The following is a 14,912-nucleotide window of genomic DNA, read 5'->3' as shown; positions in this document are numbered from 1 at the left end:
TGATGAATGAAATAACATGTCAAATGTTATGTTGCATGAATTTCGGGCCACCTTGTACTCTTTGACTGTGGCCATGCTGGAGCACCACCTTTAGTCAAGCAAATCGAACCCAGGACTTATTCTTTGCAAGCCTAGTACTTATTCTATCGGTCTCTTTGCCGAACCACTAAGCTATGGGGACGTAAACACACCAGCATCGGTTGTCAAGCGACGTTGGGGGGACAAACACAGACACACAAACATACACACACACATATATATACATATATACGACGGGCTTCTTTCAGTTTCCATCTACCAAATCCACTCACAAGGCTTTGGTCGGCCCGAGGCTATAGTAGAAGACACTTGCCCAAGGTGCCACGCAGTGGGACTGAACCCGATACCATGTGGTTGGTAAGCAAGCTACTTACCACACAGCCACTCCTACACCTATGTACATGTGTGTTTGTGTGCGTGTGTATATATATATATATATATATATAGAGAGAGAGAGAGAGAGAGAGAGAGAAAGAGAGAGAGAGAGAGAGACAGACAGAGAAGTGAACAAGGCCATTAACAAGTAACTGTTTCTTTACAAGGATGAAAAGTACTGCTGAGGATATAATATTGTCTACCTATCAAATCTTCCAGCTGAAAATAAACAATATCATGTGACTTAAAATGCTTCAAAAAGTCAATATAAAGAAATACAAATTAAAAAATGACAAATCTACATGATTTTATTCATTATAACATATATTTAAAGGTGTAAAAATAAACTGTGACTTTACATGGAGGTAATACACAATATTTCTAAACTCTAAGAAGAATATTGTTAAAATCCATTAAAAAATATAAGAAAAGAGATTGAAATTTCAAAGCAAGTGTGTGTGTGTGTGTGTGTGCATGTGTGTGTGTGTGCATGCACATGTGTGTGTAAAATATCCATATGTGTAATATACACAATATAATATACATATGTATTATGCATACACACAATATATGTATATAATATACTTGTATTATAAATATGTAATATACATATAATATACATATGTATACATTCATCCATCCATCTATACATACATACATACATACATACATACATACATACATACTATACTATACTTTCGTATAATATACCCATGTAATATATACAAGAGACCAAAAGTGTATGTACGTCACTCATACATATATATATATGTATACACATACATACATATTTATATTTATGTACTTATATATATGATATACATATATTAAATATATATATGATACACTATGTTATATATGATATACACATGCAATAACATGTATTATACACACAATTATAGAGGCTCCTTCCTGGTTCACTCCATGTGCACATGTAATCAAAGATCCAAGGTTCAATTGTATTAAACTTTACTTTCACATTCAATATTTTCTGTTTTACATTCCATTATCAGAAATAATTGTTCAGTTTGAGAAAAAAAATTTTTTATCTTTTACTTATTTAAATCATTAAACTGTGGCCATGCTGGGGCACTGCCTTGAAGAATTTTAGTCAAATAAATCAACCTCAATACTCATTCTATTGGTCACTTTCACTGAACTGATATAGTATTAGTGTGTAAACACCAGTTGTCAAGTAATGTTGGGGGACAAGTATGCACACACACACACACACACACACACACACACACACACACACACACACAATGGGCTTCTCTCAGTTTCAATTTGTCAAATCAACTCACAAGCCTTTGGTTGACCTGAGGCTATAGTAGAATACACCTATGCAAGGTTTCCACACAGTGGGACTGAACTCAGAACCCTGTGGTTGGGAGACAAACTTTTTACCACACAGCTACAGCTGTGCCATGTGAAAAGATGACAGGATTCATACTAGCATTTGGATTAACAAGTATAGATAAGCTGTTGTTGCTCTGAATTACTTGCTTTTCACTGGTCATTTCATATTGTGTTCAAATTCTAGAAATGATGGACAAGGAACAATATATAATTCCAAGCAATGGAACATAAAACTCAATTGTATCTTTGATTACATGAATGTATTTAAACAGAAAAGCTATTATTCTTATACACAATTGATACATAAGTGTGTAGTTTGAAAATATAAATCAGAAAAATAAATACTTAACATAGGCTGTAGAGTTTATTAGTTTATTTGAAACTGGGACTTCACAAAGTCGCTACTCCAATCTTTATATTACTATCATGTTTCTGTTGCGTTGAGGAACATGGCAGTAATAGAAAAGTGAGTGAAGCAATGGTATGAACCTCCAGTTTTGAATAAATGAATGTACAAAATTTCTTCTATGTACATACATACATACATATAAACACACACACACACACACACATGCACGCACACACAAACACACACAAGGTTTCACATCCATAAAGCACTTAGCTTTATAGACTTGTTAGTTTGAAGAGAGGTTATATACCCTCTGCCATTAGAGTCTGATGTGTTGCCTATAAAACCAAGTTCTTTATAGATGCAAAATCATTGGTTATTCTATGACCAAACATATGTTTATAAATACACATATATACATATATATTTATATACATAAACATACATACATACATACATACAAATATATGTGTATATAAACACACACATATATATACATTCATACATATATACAAACACATACACACACAGAGTCATTACATTTTAATGATCTCAATCCTAAATTAATGAAATTGCAGAAAAATGCTTGTCCCCTTGTGTGAGGTAAGGTGGAGAGATACAATATTAAATTGGACAGTTCTGAAAATGGCAGTTGATATATTTGATTCATTCTATAGACGAAAACAGCATATACATATACTAAAACACACACATACATATATATATGAATATTTCTTTTTCATGTGCATACAAAAATATAATTATTTTATTGAATTTCATTTGATAATTTTGCAATCATCATTATCATCACCATTACTAATAGCAGTAATGGGGCAGTGATTTGGTAGAAGGAGTAAAGTGCCAGAATAAATGCTTTCAAGAATGTCTCTCAATATTCTTGGTTTTGTCAGGCACAAGTTTGCCATTCGTTTCTACAAGGTTGCTTAAATAGGTACGGGTAATGTACAAGGATTGATTCAATCAACAATTACTCTTACTTTGAATGAGTGGCTTTGTGCCTTAGTAAGAAATTATTATTACTGTTGTTGTAGTTGTTGTTGTTGTTGTTGTTGTTATTCATGTTGAAATAAAACATTAAAAGTTTTAAAGCTATTTGAATTTGAATAAATAAAAATAATAATAAACATTTTGTTCATTTTTTTTTTTTCTTTATAAAGATAGGATTTGAAAAATAGAAATGATAACAATCATCTTTTCATTTTAAACAATAAAAACAAAAACCAAGCAAAAATAAACATAATAGGAAACAAAAAAAAAAAACAACTAAAAACTGAAATTACAAAGTTCACATTTCTTAAAATTCATTGAGTGTTAATAGAATAATTTCTATTAAACAGCAGCATAGTAGAATATTAAATATTGTGTAAGTTAATTATATTTCATCAAAAATAAGTTCCCAAAATGATTTTCCTAGACTAACATTCCATCATCTTAATCGCCTGCAATTCTTTGAGGATGATCTCAGTTATTCTTGGAACCTAATTTGTGAAGAATAAACTTTCAGCCCGAATTCCCCATATTAATCTTCCAGTATAATCTATTAAAGTAATTCTACGATAATCCTCAAGCCTATTTCCTCAGTATCCTACATCCATATCCAAGATAATCTAATCCACCAGCATTTAGTATCATCTATCTACTGAGTGAATCCTCATCTATATTCTCCCGGTACCTTACCAAACATAACCTAATCCTCCAGAATTTAGTATTTTTGTGTCATTTATCTACTACATTAATCCTTAAATATCGTCCCCTAGTATCCTCTGCCCATCTGATAATTATTCCTTCATTACATAACATCTATTGACTGGATCAATCTTAAGTGTACTCTTCCAAAATAAATCTAATCTTTCACTGTTAACTATCCTCCATATACTGGAATAATCCTCCAATATAATTCATACATAAAGATCCTGCAATATAAATTTCTCAGAAAAGTCTTCAGAACTATGGCAGCAAAATTTTCTATTGTAATTCAATGATTCTTTTGGGATTAAATATTATATTTAAGGTAATCCTGAAATATAATTCTGTCAAAATAATATTCTAGTTTGATATTCTAAGATTAACCTCACATTTTAATTCTTCTGGATATAATTTCTTGGAACATTTCTTCTGCATCGAAGAGATTCTCTGATATAATCTTATCCTTTTTAAATAATTCTACACCAAAAATTTCCCCTAAGTAACCAAATATAAGAGAAAGACAAAGGACAAAAATCTAAAACCCATAAGAGCCATTTGTTTTCTGCAGCAGTAATCACCCAAATTTAGTTCATATAAGTATCACAAATTCTCTTCATGTATTCTTGGAAAAGAGAGCTGACCAAGTGGATATAGTATTAGACCACAGGCTTATAAATACTGATTTGCAGGCCTAATTTCATTGAGCTTTACACACAATTCTATCCAGCTCAGTTATCCTACTTGATAGGAATAAATAAATACCAGATCATATTAAAATGCTAATCTGCTGTTTTGTCCTATACAAGACAAACATTTTTTTCATCTGCTCAAAGCCATGAAACTGAAGTTAAACATCAGCTGTATTAACATTTACCAATAATGGCACATGTCACACTGATATATGACAAATTAATTCCATGACTGACAGAGGATTTTATAAATCTTCATGTAACTTTTAAAATGTTTATTTATTTCATTTTTTTCAACACATATTGTTTTCTCTAGGGTGGTTTGCAAATTTGCACATTTACAGAAATTGTTGGTCATTCTGTTCTACAGATGGCTCCATATTAAAACAGAATCACATTCATTTTACTTTATCATTATTATTTTCTATTTGTTGCTTTTATTATCAAGACCATCATCATTTTAACATCCACTTTTCCATGCTCACATGGGCCAGAATACATTCATATATACATATATATATATATATATATATATATATATATATACACACACACACACACACACACATACATACATACACACATATATAAAGTTCATTCTTCTTGTTTGTTGCATATAAAGTATTAGCACTGGCTACCTGCTGAGTTGTGCATGCTTACTGATTAAATATGTTGCTAACATGAATAAGAATTTTGCTGCCTAGTTGCCTATTTCATGTGTGTCTATCCATAATAGATATATTATGTCTGTACATACATATTACACACACACACATATATGAGTGCGAGAGATTCACTCACATGAACATATACATACACACAATCACATGCATGCATTTTGATATCCATTTGCCCTATTTTCATGTTAAGATGTTTCTGAATAGTTGCATATTTATATAAATATTGTAAGACTGAATAACTATTTTCATAACTTCATGTTCTTCCTAAAATGAGCTACTCATTCATTTAATAGCAACATACTATTTTTTTTTCCAGCTAGCCAGGCTAATGCAAGAAGACCAATATGCCATGCCTGTGAAGATGACAAGATAGCTGTAGCAAGGACTGAGTTGATTTTATAACCTTGCAATTGAAAATTAAGAAGCTTAAGCTTAAATAATAAGTCATTTGTTACAAAAGAAATGTAATAAATTTTAAAACATTAATTCATTATCTGCACAAATTTAAAAACATTAACATTTATTTAAATATATGTCTCAGAAGAATTCATACACACTTTAGAAGATATTTATTTTACTTAATGCATATACACTTTATAGTATCATATATAAATATGATATAAAAAGTGTGTAGACATTTGTGAGACACTATATATGCTTGTCTGTGTGAACGTGTGTGCAGGTATGCCCTTGCACTATATAACAGTCAGATGTTGCAAGATATATGAAGATGATACATGTATGAATGAAAAAAATGAAGAATGTTGTATTAAAGAACAAAGTTCTTTGAATTATATACAAGTATATACATGCAAATAAGACAATCAATAATATAAAATCATTAATGAGAATAAAAGATAAATGCATCAAGTGGGGATTGAACTACTATACATACCTCAAATATCAGCCAAATATGCAAGCCTGCTCACCACAACCAATATGGTGTTTTCTTTCTCATTCTTTATGACTTAGTATATTTTTGAATTTTAACATATGCATATACATACAAACAACACATCATTTGTGTGTGTGTATGTATATATATATATATATATCCACACATTTACCAATACACAAGTAGAAACACACTCTCTCTCTCTCTCTCTCTCACACACACACACACACACACAAACTTGTATATATATTTCGCATATATCCTCTGACTTGCTTCCTCTGAATTATGAAGAATATCTATTTCTTTGGATAATTATTACAAAGTTCTTCCTCATTGTTGTGGGTATTTTTTTTTCTTCTCTTTCTTTCATTTTACTTCATTCTTTTGGTCTTCCAACTGTGGTCATTATCAATCACCATAGTTATTTTATCAACCTTGACAGGAGGAAAGCAAATGTTGACCCCGGCAGGATTTGAGCTCAAAACATACAGGGAAGGGACTTAACCAACTACCATAAGGTATTTTGTCTAACACTTCACTTATGTTTGATTTTTGCCTTACCTCTTTTTTCATTTTTTTTTTTCTCAAATAAAATGAGTTTCTAATTTGTAATTTATGTAGTCCAACAATCAAGCAGGAATGTTCTTTAGCAATTAATATTTCATTTGTAAATTGCTTCATCTATTTCACGAGCTGCATTCAGTAGATGTATTGTAACGTTGTTTTAACCGATAAAATAATACCATGGGGGAATCCTGCAGAAGAAACAATAAATAACTATAATCTTTATACTATAATGATGAAAGTTACTTATAAATTAGTTGGGAGTATGTAATTTTTACTAAAAGAAAACAATTATTAAAGTCTACAGTCATGAAAATTCTTACAAATTCTAATTTTAATATATTTTTATCAAAATGTGGTTTTTAGATTTCTTTTATTATTGAAGATTTCAACTACAGGAAGCATTTTTTAACATTGCAAGACAGAGTCTCTCTTTCTCTCTCTCTCATACACTTCATTGTACTACTTTCTACAGACGTATCAGTAAAAACATTTCTTCAAATTAACCCAGCATCAACCAAATGATGTTAATTGCAGTATCCTTTCATATTTGTTGGGTGTTTTTGATGAAACAGAAAGCTAATGAAGAAAAGTAGTTTTGATTTACTTACATCAATTGTAGCAAATATAAACTTGTATCACTATTGATTTTTGATGTAGGCACTAGGCCATAAATTGGGTTTGGCAATCAGTTTGGTTTGAGGATAAAACACATGACTAAGGTACTGTATAGTGTGAGTGAACCCAGGACAATAAAAATAAAATTTTAGGTATGCAGCCACACTTGGTACAAATTTACTATCACTCTGGAAGATTGATAAGCAAAATTGACCATAGTGGGATTTGAACTCAAAATATAATATAAAGTAGGATGTTTTACCATCACTTCTGTGATGCTTGTATAAATGGACTGGATTTTTGTTAAAACAATTGATTGTATAGCTGAAATGCTTTCCTACGACTTCTTAGCTATAAAGTAGAGGTGAGATTTCCTTTTTTTATTCAGTTAGGTATAATGAAACAAGTAGGGTGAGCTGTTTTGCTCAGGAATAATAATAAATATTTCAAATTTAGGCTCAAGGCCAGCATCAATAATAATAATGATTTCTTTATTAATCACAAAGGGTTTACAATAAAAAACATTATGGACAGTACAGGACAAAACAAAAAAAATGTATGTGCATATGTGTGTATGTATGAGGGTTTTGCATGTAAACAAAGATTAACATCTTTGTTAAAATTCAACAAGTAATCCTCAAAAACAGGTAGATATTCGAGGGTTGCTCACAGAAAAACCCCATAAAAACCAGGGACCTTTGAGGCAGATGCCTTTTTATTTTCTTCTCTCCAGCTACAGGCACATGCTCAAGGCAGGCCTGTTCATTTGCACCATTCTCGCCATTTTCATTCACCTTTCAGCAAACTGGTTAGAAGACAACACTTCCCTCTCCACCCTTATTTTCCTTTATAATTCTTTCTACTATAGGCACAAGGCCTGAAATTTTTCTTTTTGGAGAAGGGGGCTAGTCAATAACATCAACCCCAGTGTTCAACTGGTACATATTTTATCAACCCCATAAAGATGAAAGGCAAAGTTAATGTCAGTAGGATCTGAATTCAGAAAATAAAACTAGAATAAATGCTGCTAGTCCAGCATCTAACAATTCTGCCAGCTCACCACCTGAATGATGATGATGATGATGATGATGATTTCTTCAGAAAAAAAATTGCAGAGAAGGAGATAGAAAAGATCTTGAATCTGATATATATTCCTGACAGGTGAACTAAGGCAACATAAAGTATCCCTCCCATAAATGCAATGGAAATATCTCTAGTGAACAAGAGCTGATTCCCTTTTAGCAGGTTACTCAATTCTGCATTTACTCAGCCAACACAAGGGGCTACTGGTTGATACAAAGTTTCATAGCATTTTATTGAGCAAACATTTTTTTGCCCAAGATATGACAGATAAATTTTCAGAAATGCTCATTCCTCTCACAGCTAGACAAACTGAAATAACAAAAGTTTGTTTATGCGCCCTACCCAAAATGCACAATAAAACACCTGCAGTGTATTTGAACTCAGGACTGATGAGTCAAGAATCCAACAAAGCGTAATCCTTTAAGCCATTTTGCCTAGAAATACTAAATTGGAGGACTTTTAAGATCAAGTAACAAATATTATATGAAATTTATGATTGTTAAGTAATGGTAAAGTTGGTGATTATGTAATTATAAACTTTTGTTGGTTGGTTTATCAAGAATCTGGTTTAAGTTTTACATACCTTCTGAAACCAATGCATCAGAAACAATTGCTTCATGCTCATCTCTTCCATTAACTTTTCCTCTTGACATAATACATCCAACTAGACATTAAGACATACAGAAGGAATATATATTAAGGGTTAACAAAATATACAATGAAATAATTCTCTTTTGGAACAGAATCTCAAAGTACATAAAAAGCTATAGATAACAGCTTGTAAATATTGTGTTGAAAAACACTTTTGGATAGAAAAATTTGAAGGCTGAACATACAGTATATACAGAAAACATACAAATCTTTAATATACACAAAAGCAACCAGCTGATGGTCAGTAAACTGTACAATAATAAATTTAATTTTTAAAAGGTTAATAGTAATATATGTAGAAGAGATAAGTTGGATATCAAGTAAAATAAATGATAAAAGATGTTTAAGAGTCATTAAAGTATACACTATATGTACATATTGTTACGAGTAGTAAACTAAGCAGAAAAGATAGCTGTTAACAGTTAATAAAGTAAAATACATTGAGCAGGCAGTTAAAAAAAAATGGATCTTTTTTAAAACGGGGGCCACATTTTTCATTAATGTTTTACGTAGTGTTTTTGGTACCGAAAGACTTTCAAACTTCGTATACTTATCTATTTTGTGTTATAGAACAGAAAAATATTTTTGGATTCGAATTTATTTCATGTAAAAAATTGTCTTATTTCGATAATTTCAACCAATCACTGACGTCCATTCAGCCGATATACATTAAGTGCCGACTACATAAACAAACGATTCTTCATTTTATTTGCTTTTTTCATTTTAAATTTGCTTTAACCCTAACCCTAACCCTAGTGTTAGGGTTAGGGTTAGGGTTAGGGTTAGAGTTAGGGTTAGGGTTAGGGTTAGAGTTAGGGTTAGGGTTAGGGTTAATTGTTTCAGAATCGTTTGTTTATGTAGTCGGCACTTAATGTATATCGGCTGAATGGACGTCAGTGATTGGTTGAAATTACAGAAATACAACAACTTTAACATGGAATAATTTATGGATTTCTTTTTTTTTAAAGAAGACTAAGAGAAAAAGATGTTTTATATGACACATTCTACCAGTGTTCCAAGTTTCAAAGTGTTTCATTAATGAAAAATGTGGCCCCCGTTTTAAAAAAGATCCAAAAAAATTAATGAATACAGTACAGACAGCATCATGTAAACTGATCTCCTTTAATACGACCACTTTAGTACAGGAAGTATCAGGTGGGTTGATATCAAAGTTAAATTTATAATAATGAGAAATATCAATGGGATTAAACAAATGTATATATGTGTGTGTGTATCATCATCATCATCATCATCATCATCGTTTAACGTCCGCTTTCCATGCTAGCATGGGTTGGACGATTTGACTGAGGACTGGTGCAACCGGATGGCTACACCAGGCTCCAATCTAATTTGGCAGAGTTTCTACAGCTGGATGCCCTTCCTAACGCCAACCACTCAGAGATGTAAATATATATATTTATACACACACACATGTAAGAATAATAACAAATGAGAACATTTAAGTCTTGTTATTTGTTGTTTGCTCCTTCCAAGCAACCAGGATTCAAAGATTGCCTCGTTAGATTTCTCTCTGAGACAAAAAAAAATCAGATAAAGTTCACTTTTATAAATGTATTTATAATAAAAATAGTTAACTTACATCCAAATATTCAGGCAAGGAGAGTTTTTTCCGCAAAAGACCTTTGACCTGTGACACTAATACACGGATAGAACAACGGACAAATTTCTTCTCAAGTGGCCGTAGCTGATAGGAGCCATTCTGAATTGACTGAGGTCTAGATGAAATTTAAATAAATTAGAATTATACAAGATATCAAGCTATTCCGTTTCTATATTTTTGATACATGCAATTTTTCATAGAATTATGTATCAATCTTATGTTTCTCTGAAACCAATTTTTTTGATCTGGTATACAACCTTGGGATTATTAGAATGACCGTGTGGTTTAGTGGTTAGAGTATTCAGTTCATGATTGTATGATCGTGACCTCTTCAGTGACTCTCCACCCCACACATGAAGAGTTGCTGAAAACGTCACAGGATGTGTGGCAAAAGATTTCCAAACAAAGAACATAAAACAAGAACAATAATAAATCTGAAGTGAAGAATGAATATATAGTGTGTGTGTGTCTTTTTGACAAATAAAATAAAAAATGACCATCATTGAAATATGACAATAAATTCATTAATCTTATACAAGAATGCTGTTGACAGTGACTTCAAATTTTGGCCAGCTAAGCCATCATTGGACTACACACACACACTCATGCATGTATGTGTGTATATTTTCATGTTCAATTTTCTTTGTTAATATGAATATGCTTCAAATTTACGTAACTGTATAAAAATTGAGAAAATATTGGTAAAACTCACAACTTAGTTACCTTACCTACCAACAATCACTTAATAACAAAGTAGAACTGTTTGCACAAGTTACCAGTTAAATCTTCAGAAGTATTGGGTCATCCCATAAATAATGTGGGTTTTTTCAATTGCATGAACTAAAAGTTGGAGGGAGATGGGATAAACTACCTGCATCAACTTGCTATAAAAGCAGGAAGTAATTGTACTTTGTTCTTATTTTTAGTGCAAGTTTTGAAGAGTACAGTTCGATTTTAACAGTTGTTTTTCCAAAGCTCTAATGGAAGTGACAAAGGAGCATATTCGGCATATTTTGCTTTATGAGTTCAATAAAAGCAACAACACAATGGAAAGTTTGAGGAATATTAATGCAGTATATGGGAATCGGACAATAAGTGTAAGCCAGTGTCAACGGTGATTCAAGAAATTCCCAACTGGAAACTACAGCCTAGAAGATGAGCCTCTTCCTGCAAGATCTGTAGATCTCAATGAGGACATCCTGCAAACCCTGGTGGAACAAAATCCCATCGTAACTGTTGAAGAACTAGTAGAGAAGCTTGGATTTAGTCATTCAACCATTCATTGACACCTGTGTGCCACTGGAAAAGTCAGCAAATTGGGTCAATGGGTTCCTCACAAACTTTCTGAGTCTAATTGTGCACAGAGAGTGCATGTGTGCTCTTCTTTGCTGTCACATCTCATATACAAATCTTTTTTGGACTGAATAGTGACTGGTAACAAGAAATGGGTTCTCTATAAAAATGTCCAGGGCCGAAGACAGTGGGTAGGGAGAGGAGAAACACTGGCACCCCAGGCTAAAGAAGGTCTTCACCCACGTAAGGTGATGTTATCTGTTTGGTGAGATATAAAAGGTTTAGTCCACTTTGAACTTTTAAACCCAAACCAAATGATAACAAAGGAGATCTACTGTGAGCAGCTTGAGCAGCTTAAGTCAGCGCTAGAAGAAAACGACCATCTTTGGTTTCTCCCGTCAGGATAATGTTCGGCCACATACAGTGATGATGACATTCCAAAGGCTGGAGTAGTTTGAATGGGAAACAATGCCCCACCCACCATATTCGCTGGACATTGCCCCATCTGATTATCATTTTTTCCACAGTCTTCAAAATCATTTGGATGGAAAAAATATGAATTCTGTACACTAGGTCAGAACAGAACTGGAGGAGTATTTTTCATCATAGACAAGTGAATTTTGGAAGAGGGGCCTGGTAAGATGGAAGAGCATTGTAGAAAATAAAGGAGAGTATATTTTAGATTAAAAAAGAACTTTGTTTATCTTAGCTTTGAAAAATAAAAGAAGTATAAAAAAAACGCATTATTTATGGGATAACACAATACATAAGAATAATGTGTCATGTTTAGCATAATTCTGTGGTTGTTATTACGTAGTACTAAGTTCTGATTAAACAAACTTCTGGGTGATAAGTACGTAGTTGAACAACTCGGTGCTATTGACAGGTTCATTGCTTCAGTTAAACCTATCCTTGTCTAATAGAGGACTATATTCTACTCTCAGACATTCAGTGGTTTATCTCGCGTGGCATCAACTGATAAAACCCAGCCTATTCAGGCTGTTTTCATGGTGATCTCAGTAAAGTTTGGCAAGGTGACCTTAGAACACAACAGTTGTCATTCATCTACACTCATCATTAGAAATGTTTATCCCAACAGTGTTGAGGAGCTAATGAAGTTATTGGTGTTGCTGCTATTTTTGTGTGCGCATACTTTTTTAAGTTTGTCTGGACAAAGTGGTGAAATAAGTGTTCTGGGGTGTTTGCTTTTCACTGTTGACTTTTCCTCCTCTGACTGCAATCCCAGTGTGACCATCCTGTTTTGTTTTGTTTTTTTTTCTTGCATTATGTACCCAAGGTTACATTATCCAGGGTGCCCCTCCTTATTAAATTGGTAGGATGTGATTTGATGGAAGATTTGGCAGCTAATTTTACAACAGGTTGAACATTTATGTAAGAAGTCCTCTCACTGGCTTGAAAACAAATTGATAGAAAAACGGTTTGAACAAGTGACTCTGTAATCCAGTAGTTAATCTTATGACTATTCTGCATCTATGAAATAATTCATATTTATAAAAGTATTCCAACTTACCCATATCGCTCTAAACAGAGACAAATTTGTTCATCAAATCTATATTGGTGTCCATCAGGGTGGTTTATAATTGTTGATGGTTTCAATAGAGTATTTTCATCTCCTGTAGGAATAAAAGAGTGTTATGAGCAATTACTGAAACACAAATTTATGTTTTATATAGAAAAGGCAGTGAGAGAAAATTAAGAGATATAAACTAGTGGTGATATCAGAATTATGTTATGTATACACTATATAAATTTTTTGCATTCCATCTTGGAAAATAATAAATCTCCACAAATCATATATATATTGATCAACACCATCACTGTAATACCCTTAATATTATGTGTCTGTTTACCCAGCACTCAAGAAGTGGTACTAGATTATCAAGGAATCTTACTGGCATTCCATCCAACTATAAAACTACGGTTAAATAGTTTCTCTTAAGAGACTTCGAAAAATATTTAATTGGTTATATAACTCACTATATTATTAATAACAGTGCTCCACCACTACAAACACACACAACCACAACCATTCACATAACAGACAGTTTTTCACTTATCAATACTCTATTATCCCCTCTTAAAGCTGTGTCCACCCACTAGCCCTATGGTCATTTGAAAATTATTGATTCCAGAACCCCTATCTGAATAAATTTTACACACCCAACTTTCCTCTTTCGATCATTCATAAGGCACCTTGCCATTCAATCTCCTTATAGAACACCTTACTAATAATATTTCATTTAAAGAAATACATTTTTTCCAGAAACCTTTTCCTATACATCAGTTATCATGACCCTCACCCAATTTAGGAGACCTAAGAAGAATAAGTTATAGACATATCCTCCCCACCCACTCATCTAACTAATAATAATCAAGGCATTGAGAGAACCTCTATGTGATTTAGACCAACTGGAAACAGCAGTCAAATCTACTTCAAAAATTACACTATTGTCTCAGAAAAGGAAGAACATATTATACAATATAGTCTTGGATATGCAAATGACAGAATAATCTCAAGTTGAAGATCTTTGATCATAGTCTACTCAATCAAGATAACCACAAGTAACTAATAGTAATAAAAAAAACACCGAGAATTCCTAGATCAAAATCCTAATGAACTTTGCAAAATAATCTTACCATCTTTCTTTTCATTTCCAAGGCCACGGGAGTTATAAAATTCTTCCCTTCTCTTCTCTTCATCTGAAATACAAATAATAAGAATATTGCAATTCCAAGAAATACAAAAACATGGAAAATAATCTAAACTAAATAATGCACTGTATTTTATTACTGAAGAAGAAAATAACTTTTAACCAAAATAAATATTGTTTTTAAAATATTTGTCAAAATCAAATGACCAAAAAAACAAAGCTTTTCTGATAACTCTTATAAAACTATATCTTTAAAATTTTCCACAATTGTATAAAAAATTAATGTTTTGAAATGAACTTTTTTTATGCTTTGTCTT

General features: G+C 32.2%; 1 protein-coding gene across 6 annotated transcripts in view; it reads right to left on the bottom strand.

Annotated features, from left to right (window-relative positions):
* Positions 1-704: 704 nt before the first annotated feature.
* LOC106876132 (polycomb group RING finger protein 1) overlaps positions 705-14,912 on the bottom strand; it is a 30,479-nt gene continuing 16,271 nt past the window's right edge. For all 6 annotated transcript variants that reach the window (XM_014924550.3, XM_014924548.3, XM_052972738.2 and 3 more), the window contains exons 4-8: positions 14,582-14,644; positions 13,455-13,557; positions 10,610-10,745; positions 8,942-9,022; positions 705-6,848 (exon numbers count right to left, since the gene is read on the bottom strand). In XM_014924550.3, coding sequence (XP_014780036.1) covers positions 6,780-6,848; positions 8,942-9,022; positions 10,610-10,745; positions 13,455-13,557; positions 14,582-14,644 — 452 coding nt within the window. In that variant the 3' untranslated portion in view covers positions 705-6,779. The remainder of the gene's footprint in view (positions 6,849-8,941; positions 9,023-10,609; positions 10,746-13,454; positions 13,558-14,581; positions 14,645-14,912) is intronic.

The sequence above is a fragment of the Octopus bimaculoides genome, chromosome 14, assembly GCF_046866305.1.
Source record: "Octopus bimaculoides isolate indiv1 chromosome 14, ASM4686630v1, whole genome shotgun sequence".
NCBI lineage: Eukaryota > Metazoa > Mollusca > Cephalopoda > Octopoda > Octopodidae > Octopus > Octopus bimaculoides.
This window is presented reverse-complemented; position numbering and strand designations above follow the sequence as displayed.